A 25,414-nucleotide genomic window follows, 5' to 3' on the forward strand; every position below is an offset into this window, starting at 1 on the left:
GAGTGATCACATAATGACTGCTTGCTAATTGCCTTTTATCATTTATAGTCTTACGACGTCCTGCAACTATAAGACGTCATTTCTTAGACCAATTAAAAACGTCATATTGAAGACATTTTGTAAACATCTGACGGATATCTTTTTGTAAATTATAACATTTTTATTTCTTAATTTCTCATAAAATCACAAATTAATCATATATTAATAATATAACTACAGAAAGTGTTAACTGTAATTGAATACGCCCGTTTAACATCATAATGTCTTTCATATTAATTGAATTTGAAGATGGAGGTGGTGTAGTAATAGACAGACAAATTTGTCTAACACCTGTAATATTTTGTAGATATTTAATAAATAAAGACTACTTTTGTGATATATCATAGATTTACTCATCAGAAATCACTGATGTACACAATATAGTTTGCCTTATTGCAATAATCATTAATCGCTATTAATCGTAATTAAACGTTGAATCCTATTGAACGTGGTCATTATTTCTTTCTTTGCCGTCAATAAGACGGCAAAATATGATAGTCAAAATATGTCGTTCCGTAGATTGACACATCGACGTCATTTTTGGGCCTTAAAGGACTTGATTTAGGATATCTTTTAATTAGTCTTTTTTTGACCAAAGTTGAAACGTTAAAACATGTCCAGCCTATGCAACGAGATTTTTATTGTTGTAAATTATATACATACATATATATATATATATATATATTGCATCAAATAAATTGCCCCAAAAAAATAAAAAATGAAAAATTGCATTTTATCTATTCATATCCAACGCATATTTCGCCTAAGCGGATATTGTATGTCGTAAATATAATTTTCATAATATTCGACATTGTTAAGAGAGTTTTGGTCTCATCGGGATCACACCCTTGCTCTCTAATTGTTCTTTTAATTGAAACTTCTGAATTTTTCCACTGGTTGTCTTTGGGTATTCATCTATAAATTCTACATAACGTGGTATTTTAAAATGCGCAATTTTGCCCCTGCAATATTCTTTCAGCTCTTCCTTTGTTACTTTCTCGCCGTCATATAATTTAATACACGCGCACACCTCTTCTCCGTAAATTTCGTCATACGCTCCTACAACTTGCGCCTCCATTACTTTGGGATGAGTCAACAAGAAGTCTTCGATTTCCTGCCAAATATATTTAATAAACTCCTCTTCTTTTTAATCAAATTCGAATTTGACATCAAATATGATTTAGCAAAACAAATTTCAGATAGCACGAACTTCTAGAAACGTCTTTAATGCATTATATTAAATATATTAAACTCTAATGTCTAAAAAATGTCTCTTAGAAGTTTATACTATCTACGATCGAATAGAGTAAATTATGCAACAATAAAGATGCACCTATAATCTCACCTTGGGAAAGATATTTTCTCCTCCTCGAATAACGATATCCTTCAGTCTTCCGACTATACGACCGTATCCGTTCTCCTCTAGGATAAATTGATCGCCGCTTTTCAACCAACCGTCTTGCGTTAATATTTTTTTCGTATTTTCCTCGTCTTCCCAGTAACCTATCATATTGCAATATCCGCGTACCCAGAGTTCACCAGGTTCACCAAAGGGAACGGGTACATTGTTTTTACCTACCACCTACTCGCAAAACGCATAATAACATGCATTAGAAGTTACCCTTGGAATCGGTGTAAAATCAGAAGAGAGTGAAAACTCGATGCTTACCATTGCTTCAACATGATTCGCCAAATAACCTACGGTCGTGTCTGAGAGATTCGTGTCCTGTCCATATATGGCTTGAAATATTATGCCTGTCGATTCCGTAAGACCATATAAAGGCTGTAACCAAGGTTTTGCTTCAATATGAACAATTCATCTCGCTTCTACTAGCATAGTAACTATTCGCTCTATTACGATTAAATTTACCAATACATCTTCCACGCCAAGTATCTTTCGTATTCTCTTGAAAAGTTCTGGTGAAGCTGGCGCACCACCGATACATCCTACTCTAAGACTCTTAATCGGTAACTGCAACCGTTGCTGCACATCGATCATGTTCACCTGTCGGCGATCGAAGCATATGCAATGAGACGCCATTTAATTAGTTCGATATCAAGTGAAAATTTATGGCATCTTTACTTCGACTTACCCACATAGTAGGTGTTCCAAACATCCAAGTGCAATTCTCTTTCACAACTGTCTCTAAAGATTTTATCGGGTTGAAGGAACGCGCTTCCAGAACAAGGGTCTTTCCCGTATGAAGACAGCCTAATTGAGACATTAGCAGCGCGAATACGTGGAAAAATGGCACGTTGCAACATATTTGGCCATCGACATATTCTAGTGTCCTTCGCACAGCCTATCGTCGTAGAGGAAAAGAGAAAGAAATAAAATGACTTCTCTCAACATATACAGAGCAATTCTCGATTGTACATCCATAAGGCACGAGAAAGAAAGACAAGAACAACGAAGAGAAAGAGAGAGAAGACTAGATGAATTTCGAATAGCTTTGCTAAAACGACTCGGTGACAAATTTGGGAAGGTTAGAGTAAGTATTAATTTTTTGCTTTAATGATCTTAGTTATTCTTAGAATTTGACAAAAAATGTTTCTTTTGGTCATTGTTTTGATGTCTGAGAAGATTTTCTATCACCTTTTTTACCAAAAAGCAGTCACTATTTTATTTTTTTGTGCCAGTGACTGATGGCAGGGTGGGAATTATCGAATAACTACTTTAATATGAAAATTTCGAAAAATAGATCATATTATCAGCACTATAAATAAAATGTTAAATAACGAAGAAAAAATTTTAATATACACATATTTGTGCGATAATATCAAGTTTAAGAAGAATATGTATAATTAAATGCTGAAATATACCTTGAAAACGTTTCGAAATGCTTAAAACTAAGAAAATTTCTAAAAATAGATCATATTATCAGCACTATAAATAAAATATTAAATAATGAACAAAATATTTAAATATATACATATTTATGCGATAATGTCAAGTTTAAAAAGAATGTGTATAATTAAATGCTAAAATATACCATGAAAACGTTTCGAAATACTTAAGAATGAGAATGCGTCATAACGAATGCCGGCTATTGACATATTAGCGCAATTACATAATGACGGGCTAATAAATAAATGATTCCATAAGTAATCGCTACAATTTGCCATCTAATAGTGGAAATATTAAGAGGAGCTGTAATACCATCTTGTCTCCTCTACGATTATCAAACAGCTAACAATATAGTTTGCATCTCTTACTTCTCTACTGTTATTCACGGCAGAATGGTGTGAAATGAGCGTCGCTTTGGGCTGGCCGGTAGAGCCGGATGAGAACTGTATACTACATGCGTCGTAACAAGATATTTTAGTTTGTTCAGCAGCGATAGCGTCCACTTCCTTTCTCGTTGGGAGTGCTTCGACATCGACGAAACGACGGATACCACTGTAAATAGACGTAAGACGTTATATTTAAATCGCTCTCTCAACGAGTAAATGTAGTATATCAGTGAGTAAATAAGATAAAGAATAGCGCGAATAAATAAAGCTTGATAAGGCCTTTATCTAATTATGTTTTAATTCACCAGTAAAACAAGGTTATCTTATTTGTGAATTAATCGAAATTAGTGAACGATATTCCTATTCATAAAAGAGAAGACATTGCAACGAGAAGTCTCTTTTTCTTTAAATATCTAGAGAAGAATATTCGAGTGATGTAGTAATGGTCCACGACAAAAATACGCAGAAAGGAGTTTTGACGAAGTTGCTTTGCGAAATTGCTGGCGCCCTGACATCGAAACTCGCTTTCGCTTTAAACTCTATTACCCTACCCCAGCGGTCGTTCAATCTTTGCCTTCTTTTTGACCTTAGATCGATACGCTATTTCATATGCCGTGAAACAGAATACTCTTATACCTTGGCCGTTTACTAGCGAATATATCAAAGTACAAATCGTTACGACATTTCAATGACTACTTATTAATATAATTTACCGTTAAGGTGTAACAGTGCATATTTTTTAATTCATGTATAATTCGTACCTAATTAAATTTTATATTTCATTCTACTTTGTCCCCCCCCCCTCCCCCTCTCTCTCTCACTCTCTCTCTCTCTTTCTCTCTTTCTTTACTTCTCTCTTTATTTCTCTCTCTTTCAAGGAAAAATACTCAGTTCATGTAACAGCTTTTCTATTATCTGAAGACCAGACGAAAACTAAATTATAAGTAGAATAGAAAGATTGATATACGAGATTTCTATTGACTAATTATTCTCAGTTATTTCAGCTTAGTTTTGACATAGCTAAATATTCAAACGAACGTTTTAAATTGCGATAACAGAAAAAATGTTTCACGTCACTGAGTTTTCGTCTGGTTCCCATTCTATTATAAATTGAATTTCTTTTTTCATGTTGAAGTAAAGAAAATTTGAAGAGCGTTCGAAAGGAAAAGCAACGTGTGCAGCTTGAATGACTAAAACGATGGCGAAAAATTAACTCGTATTAATTTTTTCCGTATCTCACAAGTTCCAAAAGATATTGATATTTGAAAAAAGAAGCGCGAGCGCATATACAAGAGATTTGATACAATAGTCACGGCATGTTCGTCGTCCATTTTGTAAAGTTGAGCAAAAGGTTCCCGTCAGTTAAAGTGCTAGAGCTCACGCGATAGTCACGACAAAGTTAGATGAAGCGAGTGCACTCTAATGTGCAAATATGCTAGAAGTTCACAAAAAATCGTAGACGCTCGCTCTGATTCATAGCTTTTCTAAAAGGCTGTCGTAACTGCTCGAGATAATAATAACTGCGTTATTATGAAATTACTTTTTATACGAAAATATTATCTTCCTTTAATAAAATTAAATAGAGATATACTGGTGCAGATAATACGAGGAAGCAGGAAAAGAAACCTCGAAAAACTTGTTTAATAATTATCATCTCCGAGACGCGTAAAGATAATAACTTTCCTTCGAAAAATTTTATTTTGTACGATTTCGGCAATTACTTCCCAGGAAGAAGTCTTTACACGAAAACGTCTATTTAGGAGTGCGATAACGCGTATTAACTGTAGAATATCTTACGTTATGTGATCCTTGGAATAAACGATAATATGTTCCATAAAGGGACACATTTCTTTGACGGCGAGCAACATCTTCGGATAATTATTCGTTTTAAACGAGTCCGGGGAGACAATAGCCTTCACTTTGACTTTCTGCAGACAATATATTAGTTCGTTCTGTTGATACAGAGGATTGATCGCGACAACGATCAGGCCCAGTCTCATTGCGCTCAAAGAAGCTATGTACCATTCGAGATCGTTCGGACCCCAAATGCCCAGCCGATCATCTTTCTTCAAACCTAACTTCTTAAGGCCTGCGGCGAACATATCGACCCGTCGAAGAAGCTCGGAGAATGTTACCCGAATATCCTGCGATACGACACAAACTCGTTCCGGCCACTTAGCTACCGCTTTGCCTAACAATTGTCCGATGGTGTCATCCAACAAGGGAGATTCACCGGGATTCAACATGTGAGCGAGTTTGATCGGGTGAGAAGCGTTTGTCCTAATTTGTATGTTTGATCTCCGAGGCTGATGTTCGTCTGGAATGATTTATCATGACTGTTGCGTAAAGCCAAATGCTAAATATAATAATAACCACATACTCACAATTGCTCCTAATTTATTTACTCACCTCTCAAGTCACCGTGCAATATAGAGAAGCATCGTGCGTAGCAACGGCGATTCAAATTGCCGGGTGCGACGTATCGCGAGATCGATTTAAGTAGGAAAAACATCGTTGTGTCGACGAAAAATTACACGAATTACACTTACACGAAACAGTTCGCTGAGTTAAGAAGCAAAATAAAGACTGTGCACGTTAAGTCCTTCGACGCTTTAGCTTTAAAAAGTTTTACCTAAGTATTATCTTCTTCTTATCTTACGTTTATAATTATCAATGGTCTCAGCATTTTCTAAACGAACACACTTACAGAGTACGAACATATTCACATAGTACATTACTTAAAAATTTTTATGTTGAAATTTACATTCTATTTACATTGTAATAAATATTTATATTTAGTGATATAAGCTTGCTACTTTTATTACAAATTTTCGTTTTTCGCTAACTTGTTTGATTTACTTAAAAAGATCTTCTAGTCTAGAAGAACCAAAAAACTTGAATTTTATTTTTATTTCTGCGTTTTTCTAACTCTTTATGTATTCAAACTGAATGTATAAAAAGATTTTCTAAAATTCAAAACATTTTCAGAATAATATACTTTGTAGCATGGTTATAAGACGCCTCATTATCTGAGAAAAGACCTAGTTTGTATAATTGTATTATGTCAAGGAAAAGCAAAAAAGTATCGGTGATAAAGGAGCATAAAAACTGATTAATAAAGTAACCAAAGTTCAAACAGTTTAACTTAAAAATACATAAGAAAATCAAGTTTGCATAATCAATGAAGGATACATATCAATATTGAAGATGATGAAAGTAATGAGAATAATCATTGGAAATGAGAGAAACGATACTTTAAAAAAAGGTTAGGATTGCATAAGAAAAAAAGGCGGCTTGAAATGATTAATTTGAAAAAAGAGGAAGATTCATTTTATTAATCTGATATAGCAGATTAAGGTAATCAATTATTTTTCTACTTAGTATCTCTTATTAAAACTTTAAACGCGTTCCTCTCAAAACCTATTTTTCAAACTAGTCTCATGTTTTTCTCAGAAACTACTGTACCAATTAACATCTATATTGAATAAAAATATTCGTAGCCTTTGTCTCTATCGCCATCGTTCTTATCATAATTATATCAATATCTTCCAGTTTTTTCACAGCTTCATGTCATTTAAAAATAGCGAAGTCCTATATGTATTGATATCTAAAACGTCATTATTTTGTTAAACATTGAACTGCATTATTAATCGTGATATGGACAACATATAACCACATTTGTATAAATTAAAATGATTCTTCGCTCATTTGTTTTAGATCAGCAGAATTGGTGCAAACCGCAGGACAGTAAACTCAAAACTATTTCGATATGCAATATTCAATAATTGATATGTATTGATTAAATATTGATGTATAATATACCATTCAAAGGGAATAATAGCTATACTTTTAATGTTAAGATATAAGTAAGTAAACGTACAAAACGCCAATACTTACGTGTTTTCATTGTCTAGAGAAATTCCGTAAAACTTCCAAACCGTACTTCCAAAACTGCCGTCTTAACAAGAAGATCCTCTCAATTTCGTAGAACTTTCAATGCGCAGTGATAATTATTTTCTTTTTTATCTTAAATATTTCACAATATACACCAAGATAACTTATGCTTGGAATAGATTATATAGATGATGCTGTCGACACACATGTAAAATGACTTAATGCGTTCCGCGCGAGAATATATCGGTTGTAGAAACGGACGCGACCAAAGTGAAAATGATATACAACGAACGACTTTACTGCAATGCGGATGTTACAATCATTCTGCGTTTATCAGCTTGTTTGTCTGAAAAATTTGTACACACACGCTTCGTATCGTATCATATCGTTGAAGTGAAAAACAACTGAAAGCGACGTTGCTAGAAAAACATATAATCTTCAAGCAAGCAAGCTGTTCATTATAATGACTTATGTATCGATGTTTCCACACATAAACTCTAATCAATATTCCATTTATGAATTCGTTGAAGTCACATTTATTGTTTATTAAAAGGCATGCCCTCATTACCTATTATATCGATTTGTTACTTAACAATTCAAATTAAGAAAAGCCATGTAAGAATAATTTAACGTTAAACGACTGATTTTGAAATTAAAAAATTCTAAAATTAGATTTACACCAAACGTTTCCTCGTAAATAATGCTATATTGCTTCATTGCTTAATTTCCAACTATTATCGTCGGAGGATTCTGGTCTAGCACCTTAAAAAACAGATTATTTATTTTTTACATATTCTTATAATATAATATCTCAAGAATATGTTCTTATAGCGATATTTCGAAATTCAAAATATTGACAAAGTTATAAACAGTTTAATATAAACAACTAGCCGATCATTTAAAGCGCTCAAATATAGAGATCGAAGCGCGCGGGAATCTCTTTGTATTCGGAAGTCTCCGGATGCTCAAATAAAATAAATAAACAAAATAAACGAGATTTCCTATATATACAATATAGAATTCAATGAAATATATACAATGACTTTAATATGCGTATATCTTCGTAAAGTAAGAATTATAACTTCTAACGGTTGTTCGAACTTAATTCTTCCTCGAATTTTGGCTCGAACAGATGTATGGAGAAAAAGCATTTAAGAGAAAGTCCGATCCGGCAAGACAGAAGTAAAGAAAAGAAATTTTACGGCAATCAGTTCATATCAGAAAATAAAACATCATTTACAAGTATAGCAGCTAAAAAATTGGAAGCGAGCGGTGATGAAAAAATACAATTAAATCCTAGTCACGGATATCGCTTTTTTTTCTGTATTTTCGACTCTCTCTCAACTTGTGATTTGCAAAGAGTGTAAATTTTATGAATCTCGTACACGTGGCTTGAAATTTAAAACCCGAGTGACCTGTGCGTATGGAATGCAATTTTCGTGGCTGCTTATCGACAAAACATAAGAAATAAACCGAAGTACTGTTTTTGTGACAAATTTACTAATTAGCGTATAAGGTTCAAATATATTTTCTAATAGCGATAGAGGTCGAGCGCGTGATTGGTGTAGTAGATAGCGCATTGGTCTGCGACACTAGAGGTCCCGGGTCCGATTCCCCGCAAAACCGGAAAAATTTATGTATGCTCGTGTTTTCTCTGGACGGTTTGGCAAGCCATCAGAGTATATCTGCTCAAAGAACCTCTTGCAAAAAATACCTTTTGAAGTCAGCGTTAAACTGTAGGTCCCATATGCCTGTATATAATCATCATGCGCTTTACAAGCATATAAGTCAGAGGAAACAACAAGCCTGATATTATAATTTATTTTAAGATAATTTATTACATTTCAAAGTTCTTATGTTGAAATTCAGTATTCTCTCTTAATACTTCAATACGTGTGAATTTTACTCGCTATCTATCGCAAAACTGCAGATGTCACTCTGGATATTATATTAGATTATGATATGGGTTAGATCAGGCGTTTTTATCGTGCGCAGTTTGTATTATCTCGCATTACGAAAGTATGCCGTCAAGGAGACATGTCCAGTGCGAAAAATAGGGAGTATGCACGAGCGAGCCCTTGGTCCCGGCTAAGGAGGGCGAAAGAAGGTGAAAAAGAATGAGGAAGGTTATTCGGAGCCGTAGCAGAGTCCGGTGGATTCGAGATAGCCGGATAGCGTGCCTGCCGGACTGGTCCGGAAGTCGCGTGTCGACGGCAACCCCTAACAGCCCCACCGCGACTCTCGTCCTACCTCCGTCTTCGTTACCACCACCTACACACACAATTTCCTTACCTTACCTCACCTGCAAACGACGACGACCAGCACGGCCTACCGCGAGATTGGCTTGTGTGCGCCGAGGGCAATCCGTGCAAATCGAATGGTAAGGGAGTGTTGGTGTAACGTTACCCTAACGAACCATGAGAACGAGTCAGCGATTGGTCGATCCTGCCGAGCGGGCGAGCGAGGCCCGAGGAAAAGCAACCCTCTCTTCATTCTCGGCTACGTACCGTCCTCAGAATCGCCAGGATAACCGTGCCGTGAACACCACTCTGATACCGTCAACGTTCTCGCTCGAACTCTACCCGAGAACAAATAGAGACTAAACAACAAGACGATCGATCGAATCTCGTATCTGAGCGTATTACATCTCTCTAAGCGTATCGCATCTATCGAAATAAACGCCGAATAATATTTTCGGAGTACTTGCTACTACTCGCGTTCACTGGCGATACTTTTCACTCGGGGTCATCTCGGCGACGAGGCAGAGCTGCCTCTCTATCGTTCGTCTAACAAAACTCTCTGAAATCGCGTTACGTGATAAACCTCGGAAACCGTCTTCCATCCTCGGCGAGTGTAACGTGTACACATTGGCCCAAGAGTGTCCACCGGGTGGCCGTAATCTCTTCGTGCGGCACGAGCGTCAACGACGCGCACGATCTTCGACGAGAGTGAGTCGCTCGAGCGAACCATGCTCGCGTTCTGCGCGGTGGGATCGTACGGTGTAACATGAGCAGCAACAGCAAGAAACCACCGGGAGGCAAGGACGACAAGAAGAGTCCCTCCAGCAAGGAAGAGAGCCCGTCGGGCGGCAAGGACGATGGTGGTTCGGCAACGGGAAGTAATGGCGGCGCGGCCGGAGGAGAACCTTCGCAGCCAGGAAGCAAGCCCAGCTCCGCCGGTGCGACCGCCAGAGAAGGGGCCCAGAGACTCCTGGGCCTGGCTGCTCGCGGAGAATGGGCACCCGTGGACCAGCTGCTCAAATCTCTGGAGAAGACGGTGCAGAGCGCGGGGGAGGATAGCTTCATCGCGCCTCTCGCCGGCGTTCTGGATCCGGTTAGTCGAAATGATTCAGCGAATAGACCGATGACATGTTTCGATCGATACGATTTCTTGGCATCGACGAAACCGCGACGGTCAAGTCAGATTTCAGCAATCCGAGAGAATGTACAATGTTCCTCTGTGCGGATGATTTATATATTCCGCGCGCGCGATATTTATCGGCGAAGCTTAGCGGGAAATCTTTGATAGGCGGAAGAGATAATCGAATAAGTAGGAGAATTGCATGACGAGCTTCTCGCCCACGACGATTTGTTCCCGCATATTCTTAGACGGGGGCTTATTTTCTTTGCAGACGACGGGAATGACGCCGTTGATGTACGCGGTGAAAGACAACCGCAGCGCGCTGCTCGATCGGATGATCGAGCTTGGAGTCGACGTTACTGCCAGGAACAACGCAAGTACTCTACGGTGATAAACGCGAGAGTTAAACAAGTCGCTCGATTGATCAATCGTATGCAGGAGACTGTTCTCTGATAAAATTCACGGAGAAGCCGCGAGTTACCCTTTTTTTGCGACAAAAATAGGACCAATCATACGGGGCATGAATTTTTCGAATTGTCCCGTCTGGAAAAGGAAACTTTGGTAGCTGACTGGTCGATTTATCTTTTACAAGATTATAATATATTTAATTACTAATCACATGAAAAAAGAAAGAATTATAATCTATATGATACAATTGAAATTTAGTTACCAACACAGAGAAAATATTATAATAAAAATTATAAAATTTTGTAATATTGGACCACCTCGGAATTATCTTTTAAGAAAAAATATTGATTAGGTGCATCAGTAACTAATAAATATTCAAATTAATTAATCATGTTCTATCAATTACTGACGTGAACATAACACTGACTGACGTCAATTGAATTTCGCAATTGATTGATAATGTTGGATCAGTTCAGATCAGTAATTAATAGAATATTATTAATTAATTTCAATATTTATCAGTTAATAGTATTTCATCGCATACGTTTGCACTCACACACGCTCAAAAAGAGAGGAAAATTGCGATTTATTTACATTTCCGAGATATACTCAAATTATTTAAAATTATTTTTTCATGATATACTTATCATATATTTTCTGGTTCATGAATTACTGAATTAAATATCAAACGCTACTGAACTTCTTGCTATCGGCGTTCGCGCATGTGCAATCTTGAATTAGTAAACTGGTAGATAAATAAATAAGAAATTGGCCAGTCAAAATTTACATTATCTTCTGTTGCTAAATTCTTTGACATTGCTAATACGAGAAGTTTTCCCTGCTGAGATTACGCGACAATGGCATGTGATACAGCGTCTATTGCGAAAGTGAAGCGTGCTGCGGAACGTGCACAGTTAATGATCGAGCCTTGTTAATCTGTGCTAAGTCTAGTCGCTCGGGGCACGTAGAAGGAAACGATTGCGTGAAGGAGGGCCAAGGCCAAGGAGCTTGTGCTTACTGACCGACTGGACAAAGCGAGTGTTCGTGTGAGGGAGCAAGTAGGCCGTTTGGCTTTCGATCAAACACAATGAAAAAGCAATCTGATTTTTAGGGTAGATTAACCCGTTAAGGTTGTCCATCAGCGGTTTTAAAGCTGCGACGACCTTTCACGTTTGATATCGCTGACGAAGCCACCCAGACGGATGACTCCGTTCTTAATGCTAACTTTTCTGAGAAATAAGCAATCTCATAGAACCTATACAATAAAACGTATCGATTTGAAATGCCCTATGAGTCACAGCTTTCGTCGTGACTCGGAAATTTTTTCGTGACGCCGCGCTGAGGAAATTTATAAATATTCGCTAATTTGTGTGTGCGGTAAAAGCTTTCGCTTCGCACACGGGAAAAGCATATAATTTAACTGAGAAATTTAGTTACCAGACTTAGCTCTTAGCTGTAGGAAACTAAAAACTAAGCACAGGGATATAAATAATTAGTTCAATTAACTAAATTTCAGTTGTGGACTATATGGACAGCTAATTTCTATCTATCCGTGGGATTCAGTTTCAGTTGTCGGATCTAGTTTTTAGCTTTGGCGGCTACTTCTTTTTTTTTTCATGCATTTATGCGCGACACGTCGATCATATTTGCAACTATCGACGTGTTATGTCTACCACTCCCACGATGACTTCGATATAATTATCAAATAGCATGCTGATACACACGCTGTAATCGAAAGGTCGAAACGCCATTAAATCAGTTCGCGTTTATGGGTGCGGCAATACAAAATTTATGGCCTTATCATCTTATTACTTGTTCCCCTGAAACTCTCCGTGCATCGAGCACGATTACGATTCCATTATGTGAGACATAGGAAATTGTGCGATAACAGAAAAGTGCAATCGTGCATCGCGCTTTCTTCCCAAGCGTTCACAGATATATGATAGAGCCAATTCGCGGATTTATAGGAAATTGCTTGATAGATAGGGAGTATGTATAGTTTCTAGAAAAATTCAAGAAATATAAAGGTCTCATGGGCACACGCACCACTTTCCACAGGATAATTACAATGCACTCCACATCGCCGCCATGTACTCGAGGGAGGACGTCGTCAAATTGCTACTGTCCAAGAGGGGCGTCGATCCATACGCCACCGGCGGGGTACGAATACACAATTATTTTTATAACTTAAAGAACTGCGAACATTCTCCTTGCGACGATATAAATCCGCTGGTCTCCGATATAATCTCGCTAACCCTGTACATGCGTCACTATGCGCAGCCAAGGCAGCAAACAGCGGTTCATCTGGTGGCGTCAAGACAAACGGGCACCGCCACGTCGATTTTGCGAGCCCTATTGGGTGCTGCTGGACGAGATATCAGACTGAAGGTCGACGGCGTAAGTAACAGGATGACACCGATCTCGCGGGATCACGCGACAGATAAATAAGAACTCGACGCGCGAAATACGTCGCGGTTAAGTCACGCCGCCGTCGTCGGGTCGATCTTCTCTCGATATGTCAAAACGAATCAATCGAATCGCATGGCGCCGTAACAAGACGGTTCGTGCTAGCCCCAAAACTCCGAATTGGACGTAGATAAAGATTTTTCCGCAATAGTCGCGGCACGATGCTCCCGTTTCGCGTTCGCGTTTCTCGCGTGACAACTGCCGAGAGATCGCTACCTGGTACGGGACGGCGCTATAACTCTTCTCCAGTTTGCTTTTTCCTCCTTGACTGTCTTCCACCTCCACCTCCTCTTCCTTTTATCTGCCATACGCCATGTCGCAATGGCGCGACGTCACCGATTTCAAGTGATATCGATGAATGCGCGACGGTCACCTATATCAATAACAAAAACGCCTTTGAAGACACTCAAACAACATTAAGTGGTCCTAAAACATCGTTATCTTTTAGATAAGATACAATATATTTAACAAGTCTTTAAGATTCTTTAAAGAGTCTTGAAGTCTCTTAAATACACGTGTTATTCGGATATACATATCGGGATACACGATGTTTCAAATAAACGCGAAAAACCATTTAAGTTCACCTCGTCATTTCTCTGTGTAGAAAGGGAAGATACCCCTTTTGCTAGCGGTGGAGGCTGGCAATCAATCGATGTGCCGGGAACTTTTGGCGCAGCAAGCACCTGATCAGCTTCGGGCCACCACACCTGCAGGTGATTCCGCTCTACACTTGGCTGCGAGAAGGCGAGATATCGACATGGTGCGGATACTGGTGGATTACGGCGCGTCCGTCGACATGCAAAACGTACGTTAATGATGTATTAGGTTTCGCATCTACAACAAAACTTACCAAATATATCAAGTTATCAGAAGCATGGATCTTGTGGTGCCGTATATGAACCCATAACAGCATAGAACTCCAAGGGACGTCCTAAAGATGTTCAGAGGACGTTCTATGCCCTAAGGACACGGAATATTTTTTAATACATTTTTTATTACATTACGCAAAATTTTAGGTTTTTACGGCATGAATAAATACTTAACTTGTATAACTTCCAAGCGCCGAATCCTTTATGGATTTGTTTCCAAAATGCGGCGCTAACTTGGAAGCCAAACAAATACGACGGTGAAATTTTAGGCACGAAGGTCCTAGACGCGAAAGAAATTAAGGCTAGTAATGATCGAACAATAATAATGTTCCGACATTGCTGATTGCACGGTATTTTCGAAATGTCGCGTGTCACTCCGTTCACACATCTCCGCGACAACCTGCGACGTTATTTCGTACCTAAGCTTCAACATCGCGGGCGAATTGAGCGCAGAACTCGAGAAGATCGATCACATACGGAGATACCGCACGTGACTGACTTGTAAATTACTACAAACATTGCTACAAGACGCGAGTTTATGTTCCTAAATGAGCAATAATTAGGAGCAGGTCGTAAAATTTGCGACAAGGTCGTAAAGGTTACCCTTCGCGTACTGCTTTCACTCGTATCAAATAATTACCTCGCTCGGAAAGCACGTTCGTTTTTCTCTTTTCGGTTTCGATCAACAGTGTGTTTCGCCACCAATGTGTGCAACATACAAAGAAGTATGATAAAAGGAACAAATTCCTTCATGAATTTCTTTTTATGATAATTTATGGTGCCAACGTGTCCTTCGCTGACGCACGACGATGTGCCCGGCACAGAGTCTTAATTGCGTCACAAAAATTTAATAGTGGAACATGCATGAGGAGGGCATGCATGCGTAATGCATGAGAATGACTGTCGCATTGCGTCCACCAGGTAACCATGTACGCAGGACTAAGTTCTCAGTTAACGACGACATGTATTAGGAGAAAGTACGGGCATTGGTTCCTCGTAGAAATACCGCATTTTTCCAAATCGGCACGCGCGAGACGTCGAATGGTATCGGACGAGGATTGACGACGTGAGCAATTTATCGTATTGTAATCGTGCGGTGTGAAGTGAAAAAATATATTTTTGTAGTCACGTCGAGTTTTTTGAAGAGTTACATGTGCACGTATAATTAGGCGACGTAAAGTGCCGTCGCAACTGCTTATAACGTTGGAAGTGATTCATCGAATTGAAATTTTAAATTCTTCATTAAATCTTCAAGGAGAGGAATTCAAAATAAGTTATTATTTGTAGCAATAAAGGAATACAATAAGTGCTTCTTTAACCCCTTGACATACAATGACGAGTCTGACTCGTCATTCATTTCATGGGCCACTGTAGACTTTGACGAGTCTGACTCGTCAAGCGCTTTTTTCGGTTCTTTGTTAACATCAATCTGATTAATAAAAATCCAAATTTCAAAATAAAATGTACACTTTCTCAGCTTTCACGTAACTGTTCAGTTGAGCGAAATTAAATAGTATTTTTTGGTCGCATTAAGTTCCATTTAATTTGTATGTCAAGGGGTTAACAAAGTTCATATAGGTCGAATCCGACCCGTAGACGCATTTTGTAGATTTTCAACTAATTTTTCCGACTAGATACTTTTTATTCTTATAGTAAATCAAGAAATATTTAAAAATAAATAAAATATATCGCAAAATGTAAAATATCTGAATATAACGCTTCACAAACGTATTTTTGCGGAAACATACTAAAATATGGATCCGACCGATCTTATTATCGGAGGATTAATGGTACAAATAGGAGTTGAAATCTCCAGAGTCTAAATTTTAATTCTACATTAAGTCTTCAAATGAAGAAAACGGCAACAATAATTTCCTCATTTGTAGTATCAAAGGAGCACGATGGAAGGCCTTCGAAAACTTAATATGGAACTAAATTAGACTTCAAGTAGGACTAAAAATTTCGACTCGGGTTGTTTCAGGGCGACGGACAGACCGCGTTACACATAGCGAGCGCCGAGGGTGACGAGACTCTGGTAAAATATTTCTACGGTGTCCGCGCGTCCGCTTCGATCACCGATCATCAAGATCGGACGCCTATGCACTTGGCTGCTGAGAACGGTCATGCATCTATAATCGAGTTGTTGGCTGATAAGTTCAAGGCGAGCATTTTCGAGAGAACAAAGGACGGTTCTACTCTAATGCACATAGCGTCGCTCAACGGTCACTCGGAATGCGCTACTATGCTTTTTAAGAAAGGCGTGTATCTACACATGCCGAACAAACGCGGCGCCCGGTCGATTCACACGGCCGCGAAATACGGTCACGTGGGTATCATCAGTACCTTGCTGCAACGAGGCGAGAAGGTGAGTTTACATCTTCGAAACTAAAATTTTCGGCGAACGCTCGGCAAGTATGCTTTTAAACGTCCGGTAAACTGCGTGGAGAAATATTCTAAGGCTCGAAGAATACGCTATTAGCACTAACGCCTTCATTTTAATTTTATCGCCCATTGAATACTCAACAAGAATATAATGACATTAGCATTGATCAGCGCGCTCCGTAAACGCACCTTAACCCTGTTAAGGTCATAAACGGCCATGTTAGCTTGCTGGAAGTTGATTGTAACTCACTTAAAGCACTCAAAAGAAACGAATACGAAGGATGTTGGAGCATGTTGGAGAAGTGCCCAGCAAAGCTTTCTGCAACGATCAGTATGCATGCACGGAGAGAAAAATTGTGGTTTCGGATCATCCATCCACTTCCGAGTCGCGATCACCGTTGCTGAACTTCGATGACGGCTGGCACTGATTCCAATGGCTCTAATGATATCTTTTGTGCTTACACAAGACTTATTATAAGTGTGGAAACCCTTTAATATCGAAAACTACGCATTTTCGGAAAAAATATTCCATACAAAAGTTGTACGGTTTTAAGTTGACGCATTACATAGCGAATAAAGGAACAACATGAGAGCGCTCATTTCTACAAACATTTCTTGAGTGCTTCCGTCCGACTCATGAAAAATGTCTCTATTTTCTTTTCGATTGGTCGTTCATGATCCGTCGATTGGTTGTACGTGATTCTTGCCAAACGCTTCTCCCGGGGAGTCAGTCCGTCCCGCGTTTTTCTGTCAGGTGGACGTGGTGACCAATGACAACTACACGGCGCTCCATATAGCTGTGGAAAGCGCTAAACCGGCCGTCGTGGAGACACTTTTGGGATACGGCGCGGAGGTACACGTGAGGGGTGGGAAACTTCGGGAAACTCCGCTTCACATAGCCGCCAGGGTGCCGGACGGTGACAGATGCGCCTTGATGTTATTGAAGTCTGGGGCCGATCCGAATTTGACAACCGACGACGGTCAGACGCCCGTTCATGTGGCGGCCAGTCACGGGAACCTGGCGACCCTACTTTTACTTCTTGACGACGGCGGCGATCCGATGGCCAAATCAAAAGTACGCTGACTAGACGAGAAATGAAGTCTGAGATAAATTCTAAGATGCACTCTTGAAATATACATTAAAAAAAGGGCTACCGCTCAAGTAATATTTACTTGATCCAAGTAAAATGGTCACTCCAATATACATTGGAAAATATTGACTAATAGTAGAAATATGTTGATTACACACAATATGATATTTCTCTCATATTAATAGACATTTCCTTGTATGTGTTAAAACAATTGCAACAAATATTATCTAGTGAGTACTCTCTTAAATTTCAAACCATTTTACGCTTATATACAGTAATTTAAATTAAGATATTATTGCGTTCAAGTAAGTATTTACGAGTTATTAAAATATAAAATTGATAAAAATATCGCTTGATTTAAGAAGCTGGAAAGCAGGTAATAACGTTTATTTGATCCTAGCACATTTTTTCCCGCATGATTATTTCAAGCTGCGAGAAATAAGTAATTGATCCCTCTAAAACTTCGAAGATTCTTTTACGACGATTTCACGACGCGAGTTTTCTATTTCTCCCCCCCCCTCAGAACGGAGAGACGCCCTTGCATTTAGCCTGCAGGGGTTGCAGAGCGGACGTGGTCCGGCAGTTGATCGAATTCGTGAAGCAGACGAAGGGCGCCGAAGTGGCGACTTTCTACGTGAACAGCGTAACCAACGAAGGAGCCAGTGCTCTGCATTACGCCGCCCAAATCGAACCGTCGGAAGTCGTTATTCCCGGTGACGATCGTGCGATAGTCCGTGCACTTCTCGACAGCGGTGCGGACGTCTCGTTGCAAACAAAGCAGGCTCAGGAATCGGCGTTTCATCATTGCGCCCTTGCGGGTAACAACGAGGTCCTGCAGGAGATGATCAGCCGCATGTCGGCCACGGAAGTACAAAAAGCTTTGAACCGGCAGAACGCCGTCGGTTGGACGCCGTTGCTGATCGCCGCTCATCGAGGCCACATGGAGCTGGTGACCACACTGTTAGCCAATCACGGCAGGGTCGATGTGTTCGATCTCGAGGGTAGATCCGCCCTTCATCTGGCCGCCGAGCACGGCTACCTTCAGGTGTGCGACGCGCTCTTGGCGAACAAGGCCTTCATAAACTCCAAGTCGCGCGTAGGCAGGACCGCCTTGCATCTGGCCGCCATGAACGGTTACACGCATCTGGTGAGGTTCCTCGTGCAAGACCACGGCGCCGCGATAGACGTGCTCACTCTGAGGAAGCAGACGCCTCTTCACTTGGCGGCGGGGGCGGGGCAGTTGGAGGTCTGCAAGCTTCTGCTGGAACTCGGCGCCAGCATAGACGCCACCGACGACCAGGGGCAAAAGCCGATCCACGCCGCGGCGATGAACAACTACGCCGAGGTGGCGCAACTTTTTCTGCAGAGGCACGCCAGCCTGGTGATGGCCTGCACCAAGGACGGCAACACCTGCGCCCACATCGCCGCCATGCAGGGTAGCGTCCGTGTAATCGAGGAACTGATGAAGTTCGACAGACAGGGCGTGATCTCCGCCAGGAACAAACTGACGGAGGCCACTCCGCTGCAGCTGGCGGCGGAGGGTGGCCACGCTGAAGTGGTGAAAGCTCTGGTGCGGGCCGGGGCGTCCTGCGCCGACGAAAATCGCGCGGGCTTCACAGCAGTTCATCTGGCGGCTCAACATGGCCACGGCCAGGTGTTGGAAGTGATGAGGTCGTCGCAATCCCTGAGAATCTCTAGCAAAAAGCTCGGCGTCACCGCGCTACACGTGGCTGCTTACTTCGGGCAAGCCGGTGAGTAGGAATCTGGTAAAACGGTCTCGAAATTTTCAGATTTTTGCGCGGTTGGGTAAGTTCATTTTTAATTTCGACTAAATTATGTTAAAAGAGTTAATGGCCTGTAAAATAAACTTAGTTAACGTTGAACGTTACCTAAATCAAAACTAATTCAATTTTAAGTTAAGTTAATATTAAATTATTTCATTAAAGTTAGGAGCCATTCGGGAAATGTATCACGCAAATTAATTTTTTATCCACCCCTTCGTCACATTTCGTCATATAAAGTATTTACTTTCTTCTAATATTACGTGACGTGCGAAATCAGTGATGCCAAAGTATAGAAGCGGGGCCATCATCAGATGAGTGATAGGATACTTAATAAAGAGGAGTTACGTACAGTATGTTACGTAAGTTATGTACAGTCGGCCACAGGACAGTTGCAACAGTTTCTTTTACAAGCTTCGGAACGTACAAAAGATATTACAAAGCCAATTCATGATTTGCGACACGTGCAATAATAAATAGTCAGACAATATGCACACATGTACAATTTTTACATATATGTAAATAAATGTAAATAGTATATATATGTAAATAGTGTTTTCCTTAACAACTATCAACAACTTTAGCTAATTATCTACCGTATATTATGTTCGTGAATCAAAATTCGCCTCATCGTATCTTCTGTATGTTCCAAAATATGATAAAAGAACTGTTACAATTGTCCTATGGCCGACTACACATGTATCATATATGCTTGCCACTTTTCTTAAAGTATAAATACTGAAAAATTAACATTTTGATTATTAACACGAAATTATATCAAAACTTAACATTTTTCACCAAATGTAATCAAAGATATAACGAATACAAATGAAGTAAATAACCACGCGCATTTATATTTACAAGTTATATCATCTAATGTGACGTTTTATGGTCTTTACTCCTCCTCCCCCTTCGAATCGACTTCAGGTTCCTGGGATTTCGCGAAGCGAAACTTTGGCAAGTAACAAACGAGGTAAGACTGGCCAACGTGCGTTTGATTGCTTCTAGATACGGTCAGAGAATTGCTAATATATATACCTGGGACCGTGAAATCCGATCCACCGACTGGAGGAGCTCTGGTTGCGGAATTAGGAAGCGAATCCGGGATGACACCTCTTCATCTGGCCGCCTATTCCGGAAACGAGAACGTCGTGCGTTTACTATTGAACTCTGCGGGTGTCCAGGTAGGAATCCGATAAGTGCGTTAATACCGCTCGTAAATATCTAACTTGAGCGAATGATAAAACACGAGGACACTCTAATCGCAGGCAGACGCGGCGACCACCGAAAACGGATTCAATCCTTTGCACTTGGCCTGCTTCGGCGGTCACATCACCGTCGTCGGTCTGCTGTTGAGCAGATCGGCGGAGCTGCTGCACAGCGCAGACCGTTACGGCAAGACCGGGCTGCACATCGCAGCGACCCACGGTCACTACCAGATGGTGGAGGTTCTCTTGGGTCAAGGGGCTGAGATAAACGCGACCGACAAGAACGGCTGGACGCCGCTTCATTGCGCTGCGCGTGCCGGTCACCTGGACGTCGTGAAACTGCTCGTCGAGAGCGGAGCATCCCCGAAGAGCGAGACGAATCTCGGTTGCGCGCCGATCTGGTTCGCCGCGTCCGAAGGTCACAACGACGTGCTGAAGTATCTCATGGAGAAGGAGCACGACACATACGCCCTAATGGAAGACAGGAGGGTAAGACGTGTGTGATCGATAAGAGTGATAACTCTTTCGTCTAGTTCGCCTACACGTACAACTCGGACAAGCTCGCCCCGAGCTATCCGGGTCGCGTGGAAACGACCTCGAGTCAAGTTACCCGAGGCCAGACATTTTCGAAATTCTCACAGCGTCGCAATTTCGCATATTTTGCAGGCTCAAGAAGCAGAACATTGGGAAAGTTTACTCATTTCGTCGGCCGAAGTCGACAAACCGAACTAATAAATCTGCACTTTAATGTTATGTATGCACGCAATACGCGGTTGAACGGTACCGTTTTCGTCGACGAAAATTTATTGTTGACTCACGTTTGGCTCAAGACAATTTTAACCCATTTGCATCATGACTCTACTTAAGTTTCTGTGTTCAGACATCAGCGGCGTTCAACTGACGGTTGGCCCATATCACCGCGCGCGGCCGTATATCGGCAGTTTTATTATTTTCGTTACCTTCTACAGTGCACAGTTAACTTCCACAGTAAATGACTTCCGAATAGTTCGTGGAGTTTATTTAACATGGTTTATTTAAAATGAGATCAGCGTGTCTGTCGTGCAAAGTTCCGCGGTCGGCGCTCTCCTACGAAACTTGAACGCAATACGATCAATTCTAAACAGAATGTTACTCCGTAGAATGATTCATCGATATATGTGAGCCTCCTAGAAGCCAAACTGAATAACTCACACTTTTCGTGCTCTCCATGTTTTTCTTCTCAATATTTTTTCTTAATTTGCGTCATCGGTCGTGCGGTTTCGGTGTGTTACATACACGGGGAAAAATAATTTGCCGGCACAGCAAATTTTATGTTGTCGCGGCATGATCTGTCAGTTACTATGGACAGCAACGAGATTTGTTAAGAATATTAATCGCCGTTTGCGTAAATTATTTTGATGAATTTACAAGTTATTTTGCTGTAAGAACAGATTAATAAATGTAAGAAAATATTATTTTGTTTCAATGGCAAATTAACATGCGCTGGACAAATTCGCTCGGCAAAATTTTTCCAGCAACAAAACTGTTTCTGCTCTAATTACAAATAATTCGCTAATTTGGTAATTTTGGCCAATTAAATTTTATCGCTATCGCGACGAATGTGCAATAGCAACGGTGGTTTCGCTACAAACAGCAAAATTATTTTTCTCCATCCGCGTACCGACGAGTTATACTTTAACAGCCATTGTTATATTTAACTTTAATATTTCCTATAACATTTGCTAAAATTTACGAGAAATATAGTCGATCGGCGCATGGCTTCCGTGAAACTCACGTGTCGATGTGCCCAGAAACGTGGCGTTTAAAATTTCCGTTTGAGCGTTACCAAAACTGTCATTATTCTTTCAGTTCGTCTACAATATGATGGTCTGCAGCAAAAGTCACAACAACAAGCCGATAGAGGAGTTCGTCCTGGTATCGCCCGCGCCGGTCGACACGGCTGCCAAGCTGTCCAACATTTACATGAAGCTCTCCGAAAAGGAGAAGGAACGCGCCAAGGATTTGATCGCGGCCGGGAAGCAGTGCGAGGCCATGGCGACCGAATTGCTGGCGTTAGCGGCGGGCGCCGATTCAGCCGGCAGGATCTTGACGTCGATGGACCGCAGGAACGTTGAGTTCCTGGACGTGTTGATCGAGAACGAGCAGAAGGAGGTGATCGCGCACACGGTGGTGCAGCGTTACCTCCAAGAGCTCTGGCAAGGCAGCCTGAATTGGAACGCGTTCAGGACGATCCTGCTGTTCATCGCCTTCCTCGTGTGCCCGCCCGTCTGGCTCGTGTTCGCCCTACCGTTCGGCCACAAGTACAACAACGTACCGATCATTAAGTTCATGTCATACCTCACGTCGCATATTTACCTGATGGTCTTCCTACTGTTGGTCGGCATCACACCCATCTATCCGGTGGTGAGAGCCAGTCTGATACCGTATTGGTACGAGTGGTGCCTGCTGGTGATGCTGTCGGGGTTGTTACTGTTCGAGCTGACGAATCCCAGCGACAAAAGCGGCCTGGGCTGGATCAAGCTGGCGGTGCTGCTCTTCGGCATATTCGGCGTGGCGTTCCACCTACTGGGCTTCGTGTACGTGACCAGAGAGTCTTGGCCGACTCTGCTCTACCTGAGGAATCAGCTTTTCGCTCTGAGCTTCCTTTTAGCATGCGTGCAAATACTGGACTTCCTGTCGTTTCATCATCTCTTCGGACCTTGGGCCATCATCATTGGTAATCTCATGAAGGACCTCGCGAGATTCCTCGCGGTCTTGGCCATCTTCGTCTTCGGCTTCTCCATGCACTTTGTCGCGCTCAATCAGGCGTTCAAGAATCAAACGCCACAAGAGGCGCGCGCCGATGACAGGAAGAAAAAGCCTCCGTTCTACGACGGTAAGTTCGAAACGCATTTTCTGCGCATATTCCTACCCGACTCCACCTTCCATCCCTTTTCTTTAGCCAATTTCTCTCTCTCTCTCTCTCTCTCTCTCTTTTACTATATTTCGACGCCAGTCCAGAGCTAGCGGCGCAGTTAATTAATATTTTACAGCTCCCGTCTATAGTATATAAGTATATATATAAACATATATACGCGCACATATACTGTAGACACCGTAGATAACTTGTGTAGATATCTAACGTAGGTCTAGATCTTAGATTGGCAGTCACTTCGACGCGGTACTGGTTTTATTAACAGGATATAGACACAACGCTCTCGCCCACGCAGCTGCTAAGTCGCGTGGGCATCGATTTAACGACGCAGTAAATTTGTACATCCTTTATATAAATCGGCAATCGCGTTCTCCCTTTTACTTTCTTTCTCTCTCTTTCCTACTCGCTAGTTCTTATATGTTAAGTTCTTATATTAGAAATAAAGCCGGCGTAATCTCGTTGAATTCGGTGTTATCAACATTCGGTGTTATCAATATTCAGAAACACTCGAGCATCGAGATTACGTCGATTCAATGTCTAGTTTATATTGATTCGTGGAGACCAACGTATATACTTCCCGATAACGTAATCTTCCCTGTCCTATCGCAAAATTTGTCCTCCCCCCTTCGGAAAAACCGGTTGACGGTTGCGGTCAATTCGTGCGCGTAGACTTCTTCGAGTCCTCGTTTGACGAAATTCCAACTAGCATACCGTAACAAAGTCCACACCGTGTCGATCATACACAGAGACATGCGGAGCGATACAAGATCATAATAGGATGAATTGCAATGATAGATTTGTTGGCCAATGATACGGAATGGATGACGGAGACGCCAGCAACGGCGGCTCCTCGTCGCTTCGGCCGCTACAAGAAAAAGAATGACGGTTATGACGAAAACAAAGATAGTAAGTTTTGCTGTGTTTGAGAAAGACCAAAAAAAACGATTAATCGGAAGTAACTGAGTGGAAAGCGAACTAAAACCAAAAAAAAAAGCAATGGCACACGCGAAACTGAATGCAGGACACGATCCATCTCGGTGTCGTCTCGTCTGCATCGTGCATTTGCCCAGTGTGTGTTGCCTGCTGAGACTGCTGCCTGACACGAAGAAGCCAAACCGAATAAAAAAAAAAAAGGAAAAAAAATATCTTGTGTTATCTTGAATCGATTTGTTCAATCTCGAACGACGTCCCGGCGTCCCGTTACCGCCGCAATATCGATAGAGCTGCCGGATTTAGCATTACTTATTGTTCGGATCATATGTGCTCGTATTTTCCTTTCACACAGCCTCTGCCCGTGTGCATCCCCGCGTCTCGCTGTACATATATATGTCTATATGTACATATATACGGTACATGAACGCACAGATATGTGAATGTACAAACGTGTGTGTTTCTCTGTACATTACTTACTATATATATTATACATATTACATGTAAGTTGGAACCCTGTTTTTATGCTAGTGGACACGTCGATGTTGTCTCGATTCATGATGTGCATTAACCGCACGATCATTTTGCTCTTTCGATCGAATTCTCCCATTCCACGATTAACCGTCCCACGCGCACCCCCACGTTTCTTCTTCCTCACCGGACGAATTTCCCCCTCGCTCCCTCTCCCTTCTTCTCATGTCCTTGCATGCAAATAACATTTGCGCGACATTTGTAATGCGTCTGCCTTTGGAACTATGCAAGCCGGACAAGCAAGGAGGACGCGTACCCTTCGAGCTGCATGCCGCATCTTTTCGCCCCCCTGCCCCCCCCCCCCCCC

The 25,414-nt window shown here is 41.2% G+C and overlaps 2 protein-coding genes across 10 annotated transcripts in view; one reads left to right on the plus strand and one right to left on the minus strand.

Annotated features, from left to right (window-relative positions):
- Nucleotides 1-660: 660 nt before the first annotated feature.
- On the minus strand, nucleotides 661-13,610 carry LOC106744856 (acyl-CoA synthetase family member 2, mitochondrial). 8 transcript variants are annotated; one of them, XM_014619959.1, is made up of 10 exons: nucleotides 12,982-13,610; nucleotides 7,171-7,231; nucleotides 5,683-5,835; nucleotides 5,071-5,590; nucleotides 3,256-3,439; nucleotides 2,133-2,342; nucleotides 1,910-2,044; nucleotides 1,709-1,822; nucleotides 1,385-1,621; nucleotides 854-1,153 (listed from the first exon to the last, which is right to left on the minus strand). In XM_014619959.1, the coding sequence occupies exons 3-10, from the start codon at nucleotides 5,783-5,785 to the stop codon at nucleotides 854-856; spliced, it is 1,803 nt and encodes a 600-aa protein (XP_014475445.1). In that variant the 5' UTR covers nucleotides 5,786-5,835; nucleotides 7,171-7,231; nucleotides 12,982-13,610. The 8 variants fall into 8 exon arrangements, with proteins under 8 accessions (XP_014475444.1, XP_014475445.1, XP_014475446.1 ...); XM_014619960.1 differs by lacking the exon at nucleotides 7,171-7,231; XM_014619957.1 differs by lacking the exon at nucleotides 12,982-13,610 and having other exon boundaries at nucleotides 7,171-7,584.
- LOC106744854 (serine/threonine-protein phosphatase 6 regulatory ankyrin repeat subunit B) overlaps nucleotides 7,891-25,414 on the plus strand; it is a 21,989-nt gene continuing 4,465 nt past the window's right edge. Inside the window, exons 1-12 of one of the 2 annotated variants that reach the window (XM_014619950.1) lie at nucleotides 7,891-10,500; nucleotides 10,799-10,900; nucleotides 12,994-13,095; nucleotides 13,216-13,332; nucleotides 14,006-14,206; nucleotides 16,252-16,635; nucleotides 17,407-17,727; nucleotides 18,267-19,494; nucleotides 20,533-20,708; nucleotides 20,793-21,221; nucleotides 22,581-23,607; nucleotides 24,442-24,552. In XM_014619950.1, coding sequence (XP_014475436.1) covers nucleotides 10,174-10,500; nucleotides 10,799-10,900; nucleotides 12,994-13,095; nucleotides 13,216-13,332; nucleotides 14,006-14,206; nucleotides 16,252-16,635; nucleotides 17,407-17,727; nucleotides 18,267-19,494; nucleotides 20,533-20,708; nucleotides 20,793-21,221; nucleotides 22,581-23,607; nucleotides 24,442-24,552 — 4,525 coding nt within the window. In that variant the 5' untranslated portion in view covers nucleotides 7,891-10,173. The remainder of the gene's footprint in view (nucleotides 10,501-10,798; nucleotides 10,901-12,993; nucleotides 13,096-13,215; nucleotides 13,333-14,005; nucleotides 14,207-16,251; nucleotides 16,636-17,406; nucleotides 17,728-18,266; nucleotides 19,495-20,532; nucleotides 20,709-20,792; nucleotides 21,222-22,580; nucleotides 23,608-24,441; nucleotides 24,553-25,414) is intronic. The other variant, XM_014619951.1, reaches the window with a different exon arrangement.

Source organism: Dinoponera quadriceps, unplaced genomic scaffold, assembly GCF_001313825.1.
Source record: "Dinoponera quadriceps isolate SergipeBrazil2010 unplaced genomic scaffold, ASM131382v1 scaffold1308, whole genome shotgun sequence".
Lineage (NCBI taxonomy): Eukaryota > Metazoa > Arthropoda > Insecta > Hymenoptera > Formicidae > Dinoponera > Dinoponera quadriceps.

Coding starts and splice junctions, on each gene's coding strand:
- LOC106744856 (XM_014619958.1), bottom strand. CDS start 5,785: ATGTTTTTCCTACTTAAATCGATCTCGCGATACGTCGCACCCGGCAAT. Junction 5,591..5,682: donor ATTGCACGGTGACTTGAGAG/GTGAGTAAATAA, acceptor AAATCATTCCAG/ACGAACATCAGCCTCGGAGA. Junction 2,343..3,255: donor CCGTGAATAACAGTAGAGAA/GTAAGAGATGCA, acceptor CTACGACGATAG/GCTGTGCGAAGGACACTAGA.